At 42.3% G+C, this 15738-nt stretch overlaps 2 protein-coding genes across 4 annotated transcripts; both read left to right on the top strand.

Annotated features, from left to right (window-relative positions):
- Positions 1-2743: 2743 nt before the first annotated feature.
- cybb (cytochrome b-245, beta polypeptide (chronic granulomatous disease)) lies at positions 2744-11196 on the top strand. Of its 3 annotated transcripts, XR_010879368.1 has the most exons (14): positions 2744-2826; positions 2907-2999; positions 3959-4069; positions 4322-4406; positions 4570-4715; positions 5356-5537; positions 6555-6687; positions 6786-6878; positions 7047-7300; positions 8270-8432; positions 8727-8873; positions 9001-9125; positions 9293-10889; positions 11183-11196. XR_010879368.1 is itself a non-coding variant. In XM_067260710.1 (13 exons), exons 1-13 carry the CDS (start codon positions 2782-2784, stop codon positions 9408-9410), a joined length of 1695 nt encoding a protein of 564 aa, XP_067116811.1. In that variant the 5' UTR covers positions 2744-2781; the 3' UTR covers positions 9411-11125. The 3 variants fall into 3 exon arrangements, 2 of the variants coding, with proteins under 2 accessions (XP_067116811.1, XP_067116813.1); XM_067260710.1 differs by lacking the exon at positions 11183-11196 and having other exon boundaries at positions 9293-11125; XM_067260712.1 differs by lacking the exons at positions 9001-9125; positions 9293-10889; positions 11183-11196 and having other exon boundaries at positions 8647-8759.
- Positions 11176-14332, top strand: LOC136966418 (coiled-coil domain-containing protein 122). Its single transcript, XM_067260922.1, has 5 exons — positions 11176-11298; positions 11605-12003; positions 13111-13227; positions 13349-13539; positions 13769-14332. Exons 1-5 carry the CDS (start codon positions 11176-11178, stop codon positions 13773-13775), a joined length of 837 nt encoding a protein of 278 aa, XP_067117023.1. The 3' UTR covers positions 13776-14332.
- The last annotated feature ends 1406 nt before the right edge of the window (positions 14333-15738 follow it).

The raw sequence follows: 15738 nt of genomic DNA, 5'->3' as shown, positions 1-15738 counted from the left end.
TTAATGTTTATTGTACGCTGTCCCTGTTTCTTTAAACAAATAAATAAAGTGATGATTAAAACCTGGTCAAACGTGCTATAAAACACGTACACCCAATGGGGAAACAGTAATCAGTTATGTTGCTAGGTAATTATGACCATGTTAAGGAATTCTTTATAGGCTGAGAACAGACACAGCACCGCCTAGTGGCCATTCCAGAGCAAGCCAGCCACGTCTTCACCTCATGCGCAACTGTGCACCAACCAACGTCACGATGCACAACTCCCAACCCTGCAAATTAGGTCTTTAGGCCTTGCCAACCTGCCGCTTCTTAACCCTGTAGTCTATGTATTTGCACATATAAGCCTGCAGGCAGACACTGCTCATTTAAGGAGTGTTCTGAATATCAACACAGACGCCGTGCTCGTGCTTATAGGTTTAACAGAAACGCATGTTAACCTTTAACCCCAACACATGTTTAAGATGTCTTCACTGATTGAAAGGCCGTCGTATTAGTGGCGGTCCTAGCACATTTGGCGCCCCCACATTGGGGGGGGGGGGGGGGGGGGGGGGGGATAGCGGGAGGGTTTATTTCATTCAATGGAAATTGCCGCCCCCCTCTTCATGCCGCCCGGTTCGCCCGTGCCTAAAACCGCTACTGCGTTGTATAGGCTACTCTTATAGAAGGTGTTAACTGATTTCCTGTTCTCAAACAGTATTACAAATTAAGGCTATTGTAAGACTGGAGTTTCACATCCTCTGTGGAAATGCTTGACTTCTGCTGCATGAAAATCATTGTGTCGCCATCTTCCATAACTTCCTTACTAATACTTCTTATCTGGTTCAAACATGGACTTAAGACATGTAGATCCCACACAGGTAACAATTCAATGTACGTGTGAAGTGTTCCTAACATGTTTTATGAACTCAAAACATTCTCATTTGTTAAAGCATTATTCAGAAGAAACTTTATTCAACTATTCAACATTTTAAATTGTTTTTTCCTGTTTATCACAGACCAAAATGCATTTGAGCATTTTATAAAGGCATTACCTGAGATTGGGTTACGGTACAGACAACTAATTGGAACTATTGTACTATTGTAACTTATTGTCCTCAACAAGTTATTTAATAAAACTATTTTATTTTCATAATAATATTAAGCATTTTGCATGTGTCCCTGAAATTACTGTCCACCCTGTCATTATTGGGTAAACGCCCCTTTAACCCGTGTGTTCTCTTCGGGTCATTCTGACCCATCAGTCATTGTGACCCACCGTCATATTGCGACAAATTTACCTCATACAAAAACAAAGTGAAGCATTTTCTTTTAACTGTCAGGCTGTCTCAGACCCCCCACATTGGAATGGTTAAAAGAAAATTATTTTTATTTGTTTTTGTATTGGGTAAAATTGGGTAAACACAACGATGGTTCGTTATGAACCTTTGGGTCATGTGACTGGAAGGCAGCACGAGGGTTAAGAAACCAACTGACATCCCCTCCCCAACATCTGCTGCCACACAGGAACTATCTACACTTATATTTCCTAATTTTCATCATATTGTGTTTGTAGTTGCATGTTGTCAAGCTTAACATGTTCACCCTGTCATTGTGAAATATTAATTAATATAAAAACTTTTCATAAATTCTAAATATATATTTTAAACAGTGCAGTCAGCTTCAACAGTGAATCACTTTGCTAACTGCAGGTACACCATGTGTTCATTAAATGCTAACTTTAGCCAAAAATGTCCACCCTGTCATTGTCCACCCAATTGAATTTGTCCATGACAGGGTGGACATATTTTATGGTTTGCTTGTATATTGTCAGCTTGCAGTTAATTTATAAAAAATGCTTGAGCTTGACCAATATGCATTTCTAACAGCCTTAGGTGTCCTTAATACAACACATATGAAATGGAAATGGAAAATCTCCGATTTCTATTTTGGAAATTGTGAAGTCTCAAAGGCACTTTATGGTGATTTTGACCCAGGTCCCTAAGTTTAAATCTGCATTGTCTTTTAAAGACCTTGCAACAGTTATTCATGCTTTTATCACTTCACATTTAGATTACTGTAATTCCCTTTATGATGGTCTCCCCCAGTCCCCACTCTCCCATCTTCAGATGGTGCAGAATGCTGCTGACAGAATGTTTTCATCCACTAGGAGGTTTTACCACATTACCCCAGTCTTGGCCTCTTTGCACTGGCTTCCTGTCCAGTATAGAATACATTTTAAAATGTTATTGTTTGTTTTTAAAGCTCTTAATGGACAGGCCCCTTTGTATATCTTGGACCTCATACAACTACATGCACCTATTAGGTCACTGAGGTCTGCGGACAAACTACTTTTATACACTTGTATACTACTTTTATAGCACAAAGTGTGCTATAAAAGTAAGTAAGTAAATAAAATGTACTTACTTACTTACTAACTAACCCTTAACACATCAGCATTCTCCTACATAGCACCAAGGACATCTGTCTCTCATTGCTTCTACATTTGGTACTATAACCTTTCTTTTGGAATCTGCTTTAATGCTTCAAGATCAATGAAGATAATGTAATTGAACCCCTTTGATGGGAATGACAGGCAAAAAATAGATCAAGTCACAACCCTAACCCTTCGATGGGAATGAAGTCGATGCTGTCTGTGAGGGAAACCCTTCCTTGTTCATGCAGCCTGTGGTCGTAACGTTAGAGCACTTCCTTGTTTGTTGGATTATTAGAGACTCCTCATTCACTCTCACCACACTCTGCCTCTCCTCCACACACACAGTATCTCTGTCTGTTCTCTCAGAATGGGTAGCTTTGTTGCCAATGAAGGACTCTCCATCTTTGTCATTGTGAGTTTCTAACTTTGGGACATTTGTCCACATTTCTGCTTTGTTATTGTAGTTTTAATAACAAATATATTTTTCCTTAGCTGGTGTGGCTGGGGCTCAATGCCTTCCTGTTTGTTCATTTCTACATGGCCTTCCTGACTGAGAGGTGGTTCTACACCAGAGTTCTCCTGGGGGTGAGCTTTTCACAATCATCTTTCAAAAAACTACATTGTATATACACATGGTTTTTGTACATGTATTTACATTGTGAAGAATGCAATAATTAACAGGATATGGCTAATATAACAGGCTTATTTGTTACAATTTAGGTAAATAAAAACTTCTTAAATGGTATTTGCTAAATGTACTTGCATTGTACACAATGCAATAATGAACAGGAAATACCTAATATAACACATACTTAATATAGTTTAGGAAACAACTTCTTAAATTGTACTTTTCTTTTGTGCTGTGCCCAATTAACCAAAAATTACACAAGAAATACAAACACCAAGTGTTGATGTATGAAGTCTGCAGTGAAACTGTCTGATACTGTCTGAGTACACTTGTTGACTGGAGCTGTCTGCCAGGTGCTCACAACGGCAGAAGTGAAACTTTCAGGTGTTTCTTTTCCTGATCGTGTGTGTGTTTCTGGTCATGTCTGTTTCTGCATGTTATTATGTCTCTCTCACTCCCTTTTCAATTGATTTGATTCTATCAAAAACTATTCACAAGGATATCAGAAAAAGTGTACTATGTTAGACGTCAAGAAAAAAAACAACATAAAAAAAACGTTAATAGGGCACTATGACTCATTATACAAAATCTTCTTGTGGATGTTTGGACAGTTGGGCTGTGCTGTTTGATGGGGTTGTCCTGAGTGTGTGCCCTGGGCTGTTTGATGGGGTTGTCCTGAGTGTGTGCCCTGGGCTGTTTGATGGGGTTGTCCTGACTGTGTGCCCTGGGCTGTTTGATGGGGTTGTCCTGACTGTGTGCCCTGGGCTGTTTGATGGGGTTGTCCTGACTGTGTGCCCTGGGCTGTTTGATGGGGTTGTCCTGACTGTGTGCCCTGTGCTGTTTGATGGGGTTGTCCTGACTGTGTGCCCTGGGCTGTTTGATGGGGTTGTCCTGACTGTGTGCCCTGTGTTGGCAGGATGCCCTGTCCTGGGCGAGAGCTCCTGCCGCCTGTCTGAACTTCAACTGCATGCTCATCCTGCTCCCCGTGTGTAGAAACCTTCTGTCTTTCCTGCGCGGGACCATTCAGGTGATCCTCAACTTCATGTTGTGTTTTTCTCACACATTTGTATTAATGTATAGTCTGGTCTCTATTCCAATGAAGTCTTGTGAAATAATATGAATACATACTGTAGTACAATACAAACATCTCAAACCGTAAAGACCTGTTTTGTTCTAAGACATGTTTTAGTAAGGTCATTTTGAGAAGGTATTGACAAGTGATACAGTAGTGTATAAATGCGTACTGATGACTCTGTGTGGATATTTAAATTGTGTTTAGTGTTGCAGCCGTACAGCTGCCCGACAGCTGGACCGAAACCTGACGTTCCACAAGCTGGTGGCGTACATGATCGCCTTTCACACAGGTAGTCCTCCACACGCAAACACTACTCTAGGAAGGGTTTTTACTTTGTGGTATTTGCCAGCTTTCGATCGTCACTTTAATTTATGAATATGTATTTATTAACTGAAATATATTATTCAAGTTTTTCAAAAATCTCTCTCTCTGTTCCTCTCTCCGGGGGCCAGCGGTCCACATCGTCGCCCACCTGTTCAACTTTGAGTGGTTCATGGACGCGCAGCTGCTGCGGAGCAGCCAGCTGCCATATGTCCTCTCTCAGATCGGTAACGGGGACAACGCCTCCTATCTGAACCCAATCAGAAGCAACCAGACTGTAAGTCATTAGTCTTCATATGAAACTTTCATAGAAGATTTTCTTGTGAAATGTGATGCTTAGAAAAGTACCTAAAAAAACGACAAACCATAGCCAGACAGGCTCAAATATAAATACTATGATTAAACACTATATCAGTTTGTCACTTCATCACAATATAACTCTCACCCTCACCCATCATATTACCGTCTGGATTTATTCACTTATTCCCATGGTACCGATTCCATTTCAATCATGTGACTTACAACTTCTGCACGTGTGATTAAAGGTAATTAAGCACACTGATTGTGTGCACGTTAGTGACATGGTGATCTATGACTGTGTCATCAGCAGTGAGATAAAGGTTGAAGGGAATTACTCTCCCTGCTCCCAACAGGCATAACTCATTACTCAGGCTGTATGCAGCTGCCTTTAACCTAACCCTTTATGCAACAATGGAAGTCCATCTATTCCTAATCGACATTTTATAGACAGACTTAAAAATATTGTAGATAAGAGTAACCTCTTGCAAGAAAATGAACACCAATTTTTTTTAACAAAGCCAAATAAAAAAATGTATGACACACTTGAGTCAGTACTACAATAGAAAAAACATATTGTAATTTACAGACGACTTAAAACCTAATTTCTCTGTAAACAGAACCCTACTATTGTGATGTTCACCACAATCGCTGGTCTGACGGGCGTGGCTATCACCCTGTCTCTCATCCTCATCATCACCTCATCCATGGAGGTCATCCGGAGGTCGTACTTTGAGGTGTTCTGGTACACCCACCACCTCTTCATCATCTTCTTCATTGGCCTGGTTTTCCATGGATTTGGGTGAGTCGGATGGCTCACAACAGGTTTAGTAGCATCAGTTGGAATCCGAAAACACTAACAATACATCTCATAGTAACGTACTATACTAACAACACATCTCATAGTAACATACTACTAACAACACATCTCATAGTAACATACTATACTAACAACACATCTCATAGTAACATGCTATACTAACAACACATCTCATAGTAACATACTATACTAACAACACATCTCATAGTAACATACTATACTAACAATACATCTCATAGTAACATACTATACTAACAATACATCTCATAGTAACATACTACTAACAACACATCTCATAGTAACATACTATACTAACAACACATCTCATAGTAACATACTATACTAACAATACATCTCATAATAACATACTACTAACAACACATCTCATAGTAACATACTATACTAACAATACATCTCATAATAACATACTACTAACAACACATCTCATAGTAACATACTATACTAACAATACATCTCATAGTAACATACTATACTAACAATACATCTCATAGTAACATACTATACTAACAATACATATCTGTAGTATGGTCTTACTGCTGACAGTTGTAAGTTTAAATGTGTAAAGTATAAATGCTAGTCAATCTGTACACTGCACACAAAACCTGCAGTTTTACTATAGCTATTACTGGATCATATAGAATAGTTTTATTATAGTTCTTGAAAAGATTGAAAATGTTTTTAGACGCCAAACATCGCTACTATGGCTAAGTAGTCTTAGCAGAGTTAGAGCTGAAATGGGTTACCTCCGGTTCTGCAGTATTATTCAGCGTTTTGGCAGTTATTTCACAAAGTAGAAGGTGAAAGGTTGTGATGGATGAGTTACAACACAATGGATACGTGAACAATGTGAGCTGACATCTACATGTGTCTAGAGACATTCAGAGGTCTACTAACACCTCTGCATGTGTGTGGGATGTGTTACACCAAGAGGACACTGTGGGATGTGGTAACATGACCTGTGACCTGTCTGCACCACAGGCGTATTGTGAGAGGACAGACAGCCAGCAGCCTGGACGAACACAAACCGCTGCAATGCAAAGACCAGTTTGAGGCCTGGGGGCAAAACGGAACCGTCTGTCCTCAACCTGAGTTTGCTGGGAACCCCCCCATGGTGAGAACGCTCTCCAGTCTCTTACACATGACATGTTTACACTCCTGAGCCAGGCTCTAGATCTGCTGTCTGAGAACCGTCCTCTGGCCTTGTTGCAGACATGGAAGTGGGTGGTGGGCCCCATGATCCTCTATGTGTGTGAGAGGCTGGTGCGTTTCTTCCGCTCCCGGCAGAAGGTGGTCATCACCAAGGTCTGTCTTCTTCAATGTTTCATATTTTTTACGTTTTTAGCTTTTTTCCGTAAGCAGTGTACAAATTGCGCGTATGGAAAGTACAGCAGGTAGTTCCGTCAGTATTTCAGTGTTCTGAGTCACCTGAGTCAGTCTCCCGCTGAAAACGTCCTGGTGCTGATCCCCCAGGTGGTGATGCACCCCTCCAAGACCCTGGAGCTACAGATGAAGAGGAAGGGGTTCAGGATGGAGGTGGGTCAGTACGTCTTCATGCAGTGCCCCTCTGTCTCCAGCCTGGAGTGGCACCCCTTCACCCTCACCTCGGCCCCCGAGGAGGACCACTTCAGCGTCCACATCCGCATCGTGGGTGACTGGACGGAGGGCCTCTACAAGGCTTGTGGAGGCGACTGTGCGGCGCCCCAGGACGCCTGGAAACTGCCAAAGTACGTTTCTTTACAAACTGTATGTTTGTAAACATGACTGTATGTTTTACAACACCCCTCTCTCCCTGTGATCATTTTATTTTCTTGTTTTTATGTTAAAATGTGTGTGCGTTTAATTGTTTTACAGACAAAGTGATGTGTTATTGTGTGATTGTGATGTAGGATGTGCACGGAGAAAATACATTCCCATCCGTGTGTTTAAAGCTGTCCTAACCACTGAGGCAACGGCAGTTGTGGGATGCGGCGGGTTATGTTGTAACAAAGAGAAGTTGTTATCAGGAAGGAGCATGTAAGAGGATATTAAGTGGAAAGGATTTCGTAAGATTTCAAAAGTTCCCATGATTTCCATACAGCAGACTCTACTGACCTAGAGGAGGAAGAAGGTTTAGAAGCCACTTGAACCTGTGGAAAGTAACATGACAGCCCTAACCTAACCCTAACCCTAATGACAGCCAACAGAAGATCAAATGACCACCAGCTGGTCGAACTTCCCATCATTCATTTCCTGCAGTACTTCCAAGATGTACTATTTGCATCTCGCTTTGGACGAACACAAAACACTCATGCAAAATAATTCATATCTACACAACGTCATTTTTATGCACGGACGGAATCAAACCAGCAATCTTCTGATTACTAGCCCGATTCCCTAACCGCACAGCCACCTGACTCCCTATCTAACCTTCCAGAAAACGTTTTAATGGGTTGCAGCCGGGACAGTCTCAGAAATGTATCATGCCCATAAACATATACTTCCAATAAATAGCTACAGAAAACAGGACACATTTTCTCTGATATACATTTGTATTTGTAAATGTAGCTAACAATGAAATAGATATGCTAAACAGTTTTAAACTTTGTACACAGACATGAACATAGTTCAGACTGAGTAAATAATCCAGGATCTGAAGCACAGCTCTGACAGCGGCAGTGTTTTAACCAGCGCTGCTGTCCCCCTCGCCTGCGCAGGATGGAGATCGACGGCCCGTTTGGCACCGCCAGTGAAGATGTCTTCGGATACGAGGTGGTGATGCTCGTGGGTGCTGGCATCGGGGTCACTCCCTTCGCCTCCATCCTCAAGTCAGTGTGGTACAAACACATCCAGAAGAACCAGAATGTCTTCACCAAGAAGGTGAGCTTGCTCAGAGGTAATCTGTTTCATCCAATCAGGACTGATAATGAGCTGATAATGTATATTTCTTATCTTGTATCATCCAACCTATTGATAGGTTTTCTTTTTAGCAGTGTATTCTAATGCCGTGGTAATACCACACCCGCTATAAAGGGGGCCTGCCATGCCAAGCAGAACTCACCACACTGCACTGCATATTTATTACCTCGGACAGAACGCGTCGCATCAGACTCGTCCCATCATGTCCCAGCCTGCTGATGTCTGACTTCTGCCCTTCGATGTCTTCTGTGTCAGATCTACTTCTACTGGCTGTGTCCTGAGACCCAGGCCTTCGAGTGGTTTGCAGACCTGCTGCAGTCTCTGGAGGGCCAGATGACAGAGAAGGGGATGGGTGACTTTCTCAGCTACAACATTTACCTCACCAGGTGGAAAGAGACTGAAGTAAGAAAATACAAACTCACAACACATAAATAACTTGCATGTAATAGTTAACATAGCAGCCTCCTGAGACCACTCAGTAGTATCCACGTCTTTATGATTAATTAATAATAATTATTCAATGTTAAAGGCAGCTCACTTCAGAGTTCACCATGAATCTGAGAGTGACCCCATCACCGGTCTGAAGCAGAAGACTCTGTATGGGAAGCCCAACTGGGACAGCGAGTTCAGCTCCATCGGAACCAATCACCCGGGGTGAGTGTGTTCCCATGGAAATGGCTCCATGGAAACAGACACCGTTAGGTCAATTGACCTATGGTGATGTGTGCAATAGGTGATATGAAGTATTTCATGAAAAATTATGTTGCTATATTGTAACACTGGTCTTGTGTGTGTGTGTGCGTGTGTGTTTGGGCCTGCAGGAGTAAGGTGGGGGTGTTTCTTTGCGGCCCCACCCAGCTTGCTAAAGCTCTGGGGAAGCAGTGTCAGTCCCACACAGAGGGGGGCGTGAAGTTCATATTTAACAAAGAGAACTTTTAGCTTCCACAGTCTCCCGGGACACCAACTATAACACCAACTTGGACACCTACTTCTATAACACCAACTGGGACACCATCTTCTATAACTCCAACTTCTACGCCATCCCCTTCTACGACACCAATTTCTAGAAAACCACTTCTGCAACACCAAACATATTTAATATGAGTGACAATATTGGTTATAATGTCATGAATACATGTTGGCTTTCTTGCATAAATATGTGGAACTTCTCTGTATTTGCATAAATATGTGGAACTTCTCTGTATTTGCACAAATATGTGGAACTTCTCTGTATTTGCCAACACAGCACAGAAACTGGAACTTGAAAGTCTGTGTTGAAAATGTCTTCCCTTTTCTTAATAGTTTATGTTTGGACAAACGTGTTGTGGGATGTGAAGCTAGTGAGAGTAGGTTTAACTGGAACAGGAATGAAAGATCAGAGCTTCAGCTGGTTGGTAGTTTCCATCCATCTGTTGCAGAGACAGTGCAACAGATGTTCATACCAGGTCAAATCAAACAACACAGACAAAAAAAAACAATGAACTGAAATGATCTGATGAAATAATCTGATGAAATAATCTGATGAAATAATCTGATGAAATAATCTGATGAAATAATCTTCTGTCTCGAATCAGCCCTCTGTTCTGTGCATCTCTGTTCTTCTTCTTGAACTTGTTGACCTGGAAAAGACTTGAGGATCAATCATTGTTTCTTCAGTCTGTGATCAACAAAACACGTGAAAACGTTGTGTTGCTAGGGACAAGGTGTTGCTAGGGAGAAGGTATATTTAATAGGCTATAGATACATCTGTAACATATAACAGTGCATATAGCCTTGGTTTAGGCTTTAAAAAGATTCTGGGATTTTTACATTTCAAAACACGCTTCTCTTTTAGTTGGGAAATTTAGATTCACAACGTTTTATAGTAAGCCAAAGCAGCTATCAAAGTCAGATCATGAATAAAACACGCAAAATATGATAATTAGAGCATTGGCCTACTCTTCCACTCCTTAAGATTTATGTCACGATGTCGTTGAAGTTTTAATGTTTGTCTGACTTAACACGCTTTCTGTTAATACGAACACAGCTGACCGACCCTGAGAATTCACGCTCACACCTCGTGTTTGGCTCTTCTGGTTAGAGCTCGTCTTTGCAGCGCAGTGTCATTTGCTTTGGAGCTGGCAGGTGCCCTGTAGAATCACGAAAACGGTCTCATAGAAGGCAATGGAGTTGACGCAACTCTTCCTCTCAATGGCTCTGAGCTGGACTAAATAGCTGGCTTTGGCACCATGCTAACGCACGCCTAAAATCAGTACAGCTTGCTAGTTAGTGGATAGGCTACTGGATACATTTCGTTTTGTAGTCTACAGTAGTCTGACGTAATCTACTTCACGAGCGCCTCAAGTACAGAAACTGCACGAGAGGTGTGAATAAAACTACGGTTTGGCGCGAAGACGTGTCCTGTCTACGTCAGACACGGTGAGGCTGAAGATAATTGTCTTGGTAATTTGGTACAAGTGTCATAATAATGTTCCTTCTTTTTAAGAATTTCAAAGGCTTTTGTGTGTTAACAAATGAATTAGCTATATAATGTGTGTGTTGACCTATAGAATCCCATATCTTACATTTCTAGCCCTTTGGGTCGAGACAACAGTTGAACTAGCTAGCCTACTGGTACTGTAAATCTAGCCTTACTGTAGCCTAATATAATTAAAAGTGTGTCAGTGTTGTTTTCTCAAGTGTATTTAATGAAATGACCGATGAAATGGCAGAGATGGAAAGCGAGTGTGAGTGTTCCCTGAGCAGGGCGCTAGAAGATGTCTCTCAGCAAGGCTACACTCAGTCAGTGGCTCTCCAGGAGAAACAGCTAACTCTCAGCTGTCTGCAGGTGAACACTGACTAGCAGTCACTGGCAGGGTCACCTGCCACCCTGTCTTTTTGATTTTGAAGCATATTAACTTAGAGAGTAACTTCCCGCACCCCTGGCAATATTTAACAATGGAAAAAGATGTGTAGAGCTTCAGTGGTGGAGCCTGCAGACCAAGAGGTCCCAGGTTCAGCTGCCCACCTTCAGATACAAGCATCTGCCAACACATTATTTGACAACAAGAAAATGTCCATTAAATACCAAGGCAGTTGAGTTGGTGGTGGGAGTGTTGAGCTGCATGTTAGTGACATCAGTGTGTGTATCCAGGCCATGCTGGCAGATGTAACCCAGGAAGGGGAGGAGGCTGGGGTGGAGCTGAGATCTGTCAGCAGGCAAGTGCTCCTGGTGGAGGGAGAGATAGAGCTGCTGCAGAGACACATGGACACCCTCACCTCCAGCTCCCTGTCTGTCCACAACCTGAACACCCAGCTGGGCTTGCAGATACAGGAGCATGAGGGGCGCTTTCACCTGGACCTGGCGGGGTACAACACCTATAGAAACAGTATGGAGGGCCACAAGGCGGCCGTGCTGCGGGCGGAGAGGATGACAAAGGCTCACAGGGAGCTGGAGGAGACCAGGGCGAAAGTTCAGGCGCTGATGCAACAACAAGAGGAGCTGAGCAGTGACCTGAGGAACCCAGAGGGCATGGCTGTGAGGCAGGAGCAGGTCAGAGGTCAGAGGGCATGGCTGTAAGGCAGGAGCAGGTCAGAGGGCATGGCTGTGAGGCAGGAGCAGGTCAGAGGGCATGGCTGTAAGGCAGGAGCAGGTCAGAGGTCAGAGGGCATGGATGTGAGGCAGGAGCAGGTCAGAGGGCATGGCTGTAAGGCAGGAGCAGGTCAGAGGTCAGAGGGCATGGCTGTGAGGCAGGAGCAGGTCAGAGGTCAGAGGGCATGGATGTGAGGCAGGAGCAGGTCAGAGGCCATAGAGGATTTCAAGATTGTACAAGGATGGATGACTGTCTGTAGTCCTGGAGGATGCCAGTGTCATAGACACTAGTTGGACCATCCTCCTTTAAATAGAATTGTGTACTTATAATCAGTGTTGGGAAGGATACTTTCAAAAGGAATTTCGTTACAGAATACATGCCCAAAAATGTATTTTGTAACGTATTCCGTTACGTTACTCAATCTGAGTAACGTATTCTGAATACTTGGATTACTTCCACATCGAATTGCATTTTATAAGTGCAGGAATGCGGCCATCAAATCCTGCTTACTAAACTGCGTTTCCCAATAACGATGGATCTTAGTTCTTACGAGGGTTCTCTACTAGCAAAATAACGAACCATCGTTATTTCTTATGTGCGTTTCATGAACTACTACTACTAGTGGATGAGAGGCATGCTTTGGCCAACCATGGTACGTGAGTTTGCATCCCCCGTGCATGTGATGGCCATGCATTGGCTTAACCAATAGCATTGCAAAAGGAAAGAACAAGAGGCAATGACATGGGAGCGATAGATGTAGTTGTGTTCGTACAGTGTAGAAACCACCAGATAGAAGTTCTGGGAAATGCATGGAGTTGCCTTAATTTATTTAGAGAGTGAATAAACTTGTGAAACAGATAAGTATCGTAATGTAATCCATTGATTTCAACAATGTAACTATATTCTAAATACCAACTATTTAAATTGTAACTGTAACGGAATATAGTTACTCATAATTTGTATTCTGAATACGTAACGCCGGTACATGTATTCCGTTACTCCCCAACACTGCTTATAATTTTATATTATTCAGGGATAATGCTTTTAAAACTGTGTTCTTGTTTCAGAGAGAGATTGATGAAGTGAAGGATCAGATCTCAGGCCTCAGAAAGACCATGAGTCAGCAGAGAGAGTTGCTCCTCAGGGAGTTTGAGAGTCACTCACGCATAAAGAAACACATAGAGGTAGGCTTGTGACAGGAGAGGCAAGAAGTGAATATTTGGTGTCTTTTTTGTCTAGTTTCAATTGTGTGAGTGTGTATGTGCGTGTGTTGTTGTGCGTGCGTTTGTGTGTGCGTGTCCTCAGATCCAGACCAGGCGCTACGAGGCCATAGTGAAGCGTCTGCACTGCCAGCTGAAGAAGGCCCAGGCAAGCCACGGCCAGGTGGCTGTTGACATCCAGCACCTGCAGGGACAGGTGGACGCACTCAGGACACAGCTGGAGACATCGGAGGTGGATCCCCTCCTGACTGATCCTCCAGAGAGCGTCCTGAAGAGGTGATGCAGAAGGGGGGTTGTCACACCTCTGAGGGCCCACTCGTACCTTAGAGGGGACGTGGTTTGTTACTGGGTCCGTCCGCAGGTGCTCTTGTTTTGTTGAAACACATTTAGGCAGCTGCTAACAGTGAACAGCAGGGGGCAGTCTTGTCAGTCATATGTCATTACAGAAACGTCCACTCAGCATTTTACACTTTAACACACCTTTTTTCTTATTTTTTTCTTGTAGATTCTAACACCAAGGACCATGGGCATTGTTTTCTAGTTTTGTTGCGCCCCAAACAGAGCGTGTAACAGTTAGAGATGATAGCTCAGTCCTGCCCCACAGTGTTTTACCTTAGTGAGAGATGATGGCCTCTGGCCTCAGGAAGAATCCACTTCAGTAGTGTTGAAGCCTGTTCTGCTCTGCTGGTGCTCATGATGACATGAACTAATCTCATAACAAAAGACAGTGACAGGCCCTCTGCTCTTGTTAATGATGTCATATAGGCTGTGCTACCTGAGGGAGCCCTGGGAAGTTTGCTCAGTCAGTTGTCAGTGTAATGTCCATTTCTGTGTTGACGTGTGGGATTCCTTCTCCTCCAGATCACTTCTGACAAATCTGCTTTGGATGAGTTTGTGTTCTGTTGAGTTTTGTTGATCTAAGCAGTGTGGGTTCAGAGTTTAAACAAGACGTAAATATTCTACAAGCTTATACATTAAGCCTAATTTACAGTTGTTGAAACAGTTAAATAAATGTACAGGATTTATTCTTTACAATGAGCTTTTTTCCCTAATATTTGATGTTCTGTTTGTGCTGTTGATGTGATTTTTTTGTTTATACATTACTGTAACATCGAATTTATGTTACTTTACCAGTTTTGAGAATATATCCTGAAAACTATTCTTTGCATTCACATGCAAAGTCAAATAAACTGGAATTTTAGACTGGAATACATTGAGACGTTTATAGTAGTGTTCTATAGGGTCTATAGGGTAATGTTCGACACAGGGGTTGAGGCTGAATTGGAGGCTGAATTAAAGGCCAGGGGAGGTTTCATTCGAGGCTGTATTAGAGGCTGTGTCGTTCTTTTGGTTCATGCTGTTCCAGCTTCCGCTCCACTGGCTCAGTTGAGTGTATTTGAGGGGACAGCTCTTGCTGGCTAACAAGGCCATGTGTGTGTGTGTGTGTGGGTGTGTGTGTGTGTGTGTGTGTGTGTGAGAGTGTGCGAGTGAGTGAGTGAGTGTGTGTGTGTGTGTGTGAGAGTGAGTGAGTGTGTGTGTGTGTGTGTGAGAGAGAGAGGACAGCTCCTGCTGGCTAACAAGGCGTAACTGTGTTCCAGCCAAACAGCCAGTGAATCTACTAGTGCATCTGCCTCTGCTGTCCCCTCATTAACATGTTGTGCTCTGGTCCCTTCCCACTCCCCACCTGCAGATACCTCCACACACATATGTGCATGTGCACACATACACACATATATACAGTAGGGGTGGGGGAAAAAATCGATTCACATATGAATCGCAATTCAGTCTTCAAGCGATTCACATCTATGTACTTTTTTTTTTTTAAGTGTTTTTATTCTTGTACGTTTAATTTAATTTTTTGTACAAACTAGTTATTCTATTTGTCTCAGGGCTGCCTTGCTTATAATAACAGAAGACTGTCATATGTTGAATGGTTGCAGTTAGATTTAATTCAATTGCATTTGTTTACTAAACTGCAAGAAAAACAATACATTTCAAGGTTTTGCTGCAGTGGGATTATTTTCTTCAACACTTAACTGCCCATCACAGTCAAATAGAAACAAGTAACACTAAACTGGAATCAAATGTAAGCATATATTGAATCAAAATGTGTTTGATAAATACCCTGTAGGAAATGTTCTTGCTTCAAACATGGACAAAGTTTTGTGCCTTGTTAGCTGTTGCTGAATTAACATTGATTGAGATTACTGTATTGTAAAGTCATAAAGGATTATAGTGCTCAGTTGCTGTCAACATGTTTATGTAATTAAACTTAATTGATCAAAAAATAATAATAATACGAGAAAACCTACAAAAAAAAATAAGAATCGATTTTTAATCGAATCGTGACCCCAAGAATCGATTCTAATCTAATGGTGAGGTACCAAAAGATTCCCACCCCTAATATAGAGTATGTTCACACATACAAGTACGCAACACAAGTACGCAAACACACAGTACCAGTGTAGCTTCACT

Source organism: Osmerus mordax, chromosome 22 (assembly GCF_038355195.1).
Source record: "Osmerus mordax isolate fOsmMor3 chromosome 22, fOsmMor3.pri, whole genome shotgun sequence".
Classification (NCBI taxonomy): domain Eukaryota; kingdom Metazoa; phylum Chordata; class Actinopteri; order Osmeriformes; family Osmeridae; genus Osmerus; species Osmerus mordax.
Note: the sequence above shows the minus strand (reverse complement) of the source record. Positions and strands in the feature narration are given on the sequence as shown.

What these genes read in the sequence shown, in the direction of transcription:
- cybb (XM_067260710.1), top strand. Translation starts at nt 2,782, where the DNA reads ATGGGTAGCTTTGTTGCCAATGAAGGACTCTCCATCTTTGTCATT. An exon ending in ACACCAGAGTTCTCCTGGGG is followed by an intron (nt 3,000 to 3,958) that starts GTGAGCTTTTCA and finishes CTGTGTTGGCAG; the next exon opens with GATGCCCTGTCCTGGGCGAG. An exon ending in TTGCTGGGAACCCCCCCATG is followed by an intron (nt 6,688 to 6,785) that starts GTGAGAACGCTC and finishes GCCTTGTTGCAG; the next exon opens with ACATGGAAGTGGGTGGTGGG.
- LOC136966418 (XM_067260922.1), top strand. Translation starts at nt 11,176, where the DNA reads ATGGCAGAGATGGAAAGCGAGTGTGAGTGTTCCCTGAGCAGGGCGCTA. An exon ending in TGGCTGTGAGGCAGGAGCAG is followed by an intron (nt 12,004 to 13,110) that starts GTCAGAGGTCAG and finishes TTCTTGTTTCAG; the next exon opens with AGAGAGATTGATGAAGTGAA. An exon ending in GCATAAAGAAACACATAGAG is followed by an intron (nt 13,228 to 13,348) that starts GTAGGCTTGTGA and finishes GCGTGTCCTCAG; the next exon opens with ATCCAGACCAGGCGCTACGA.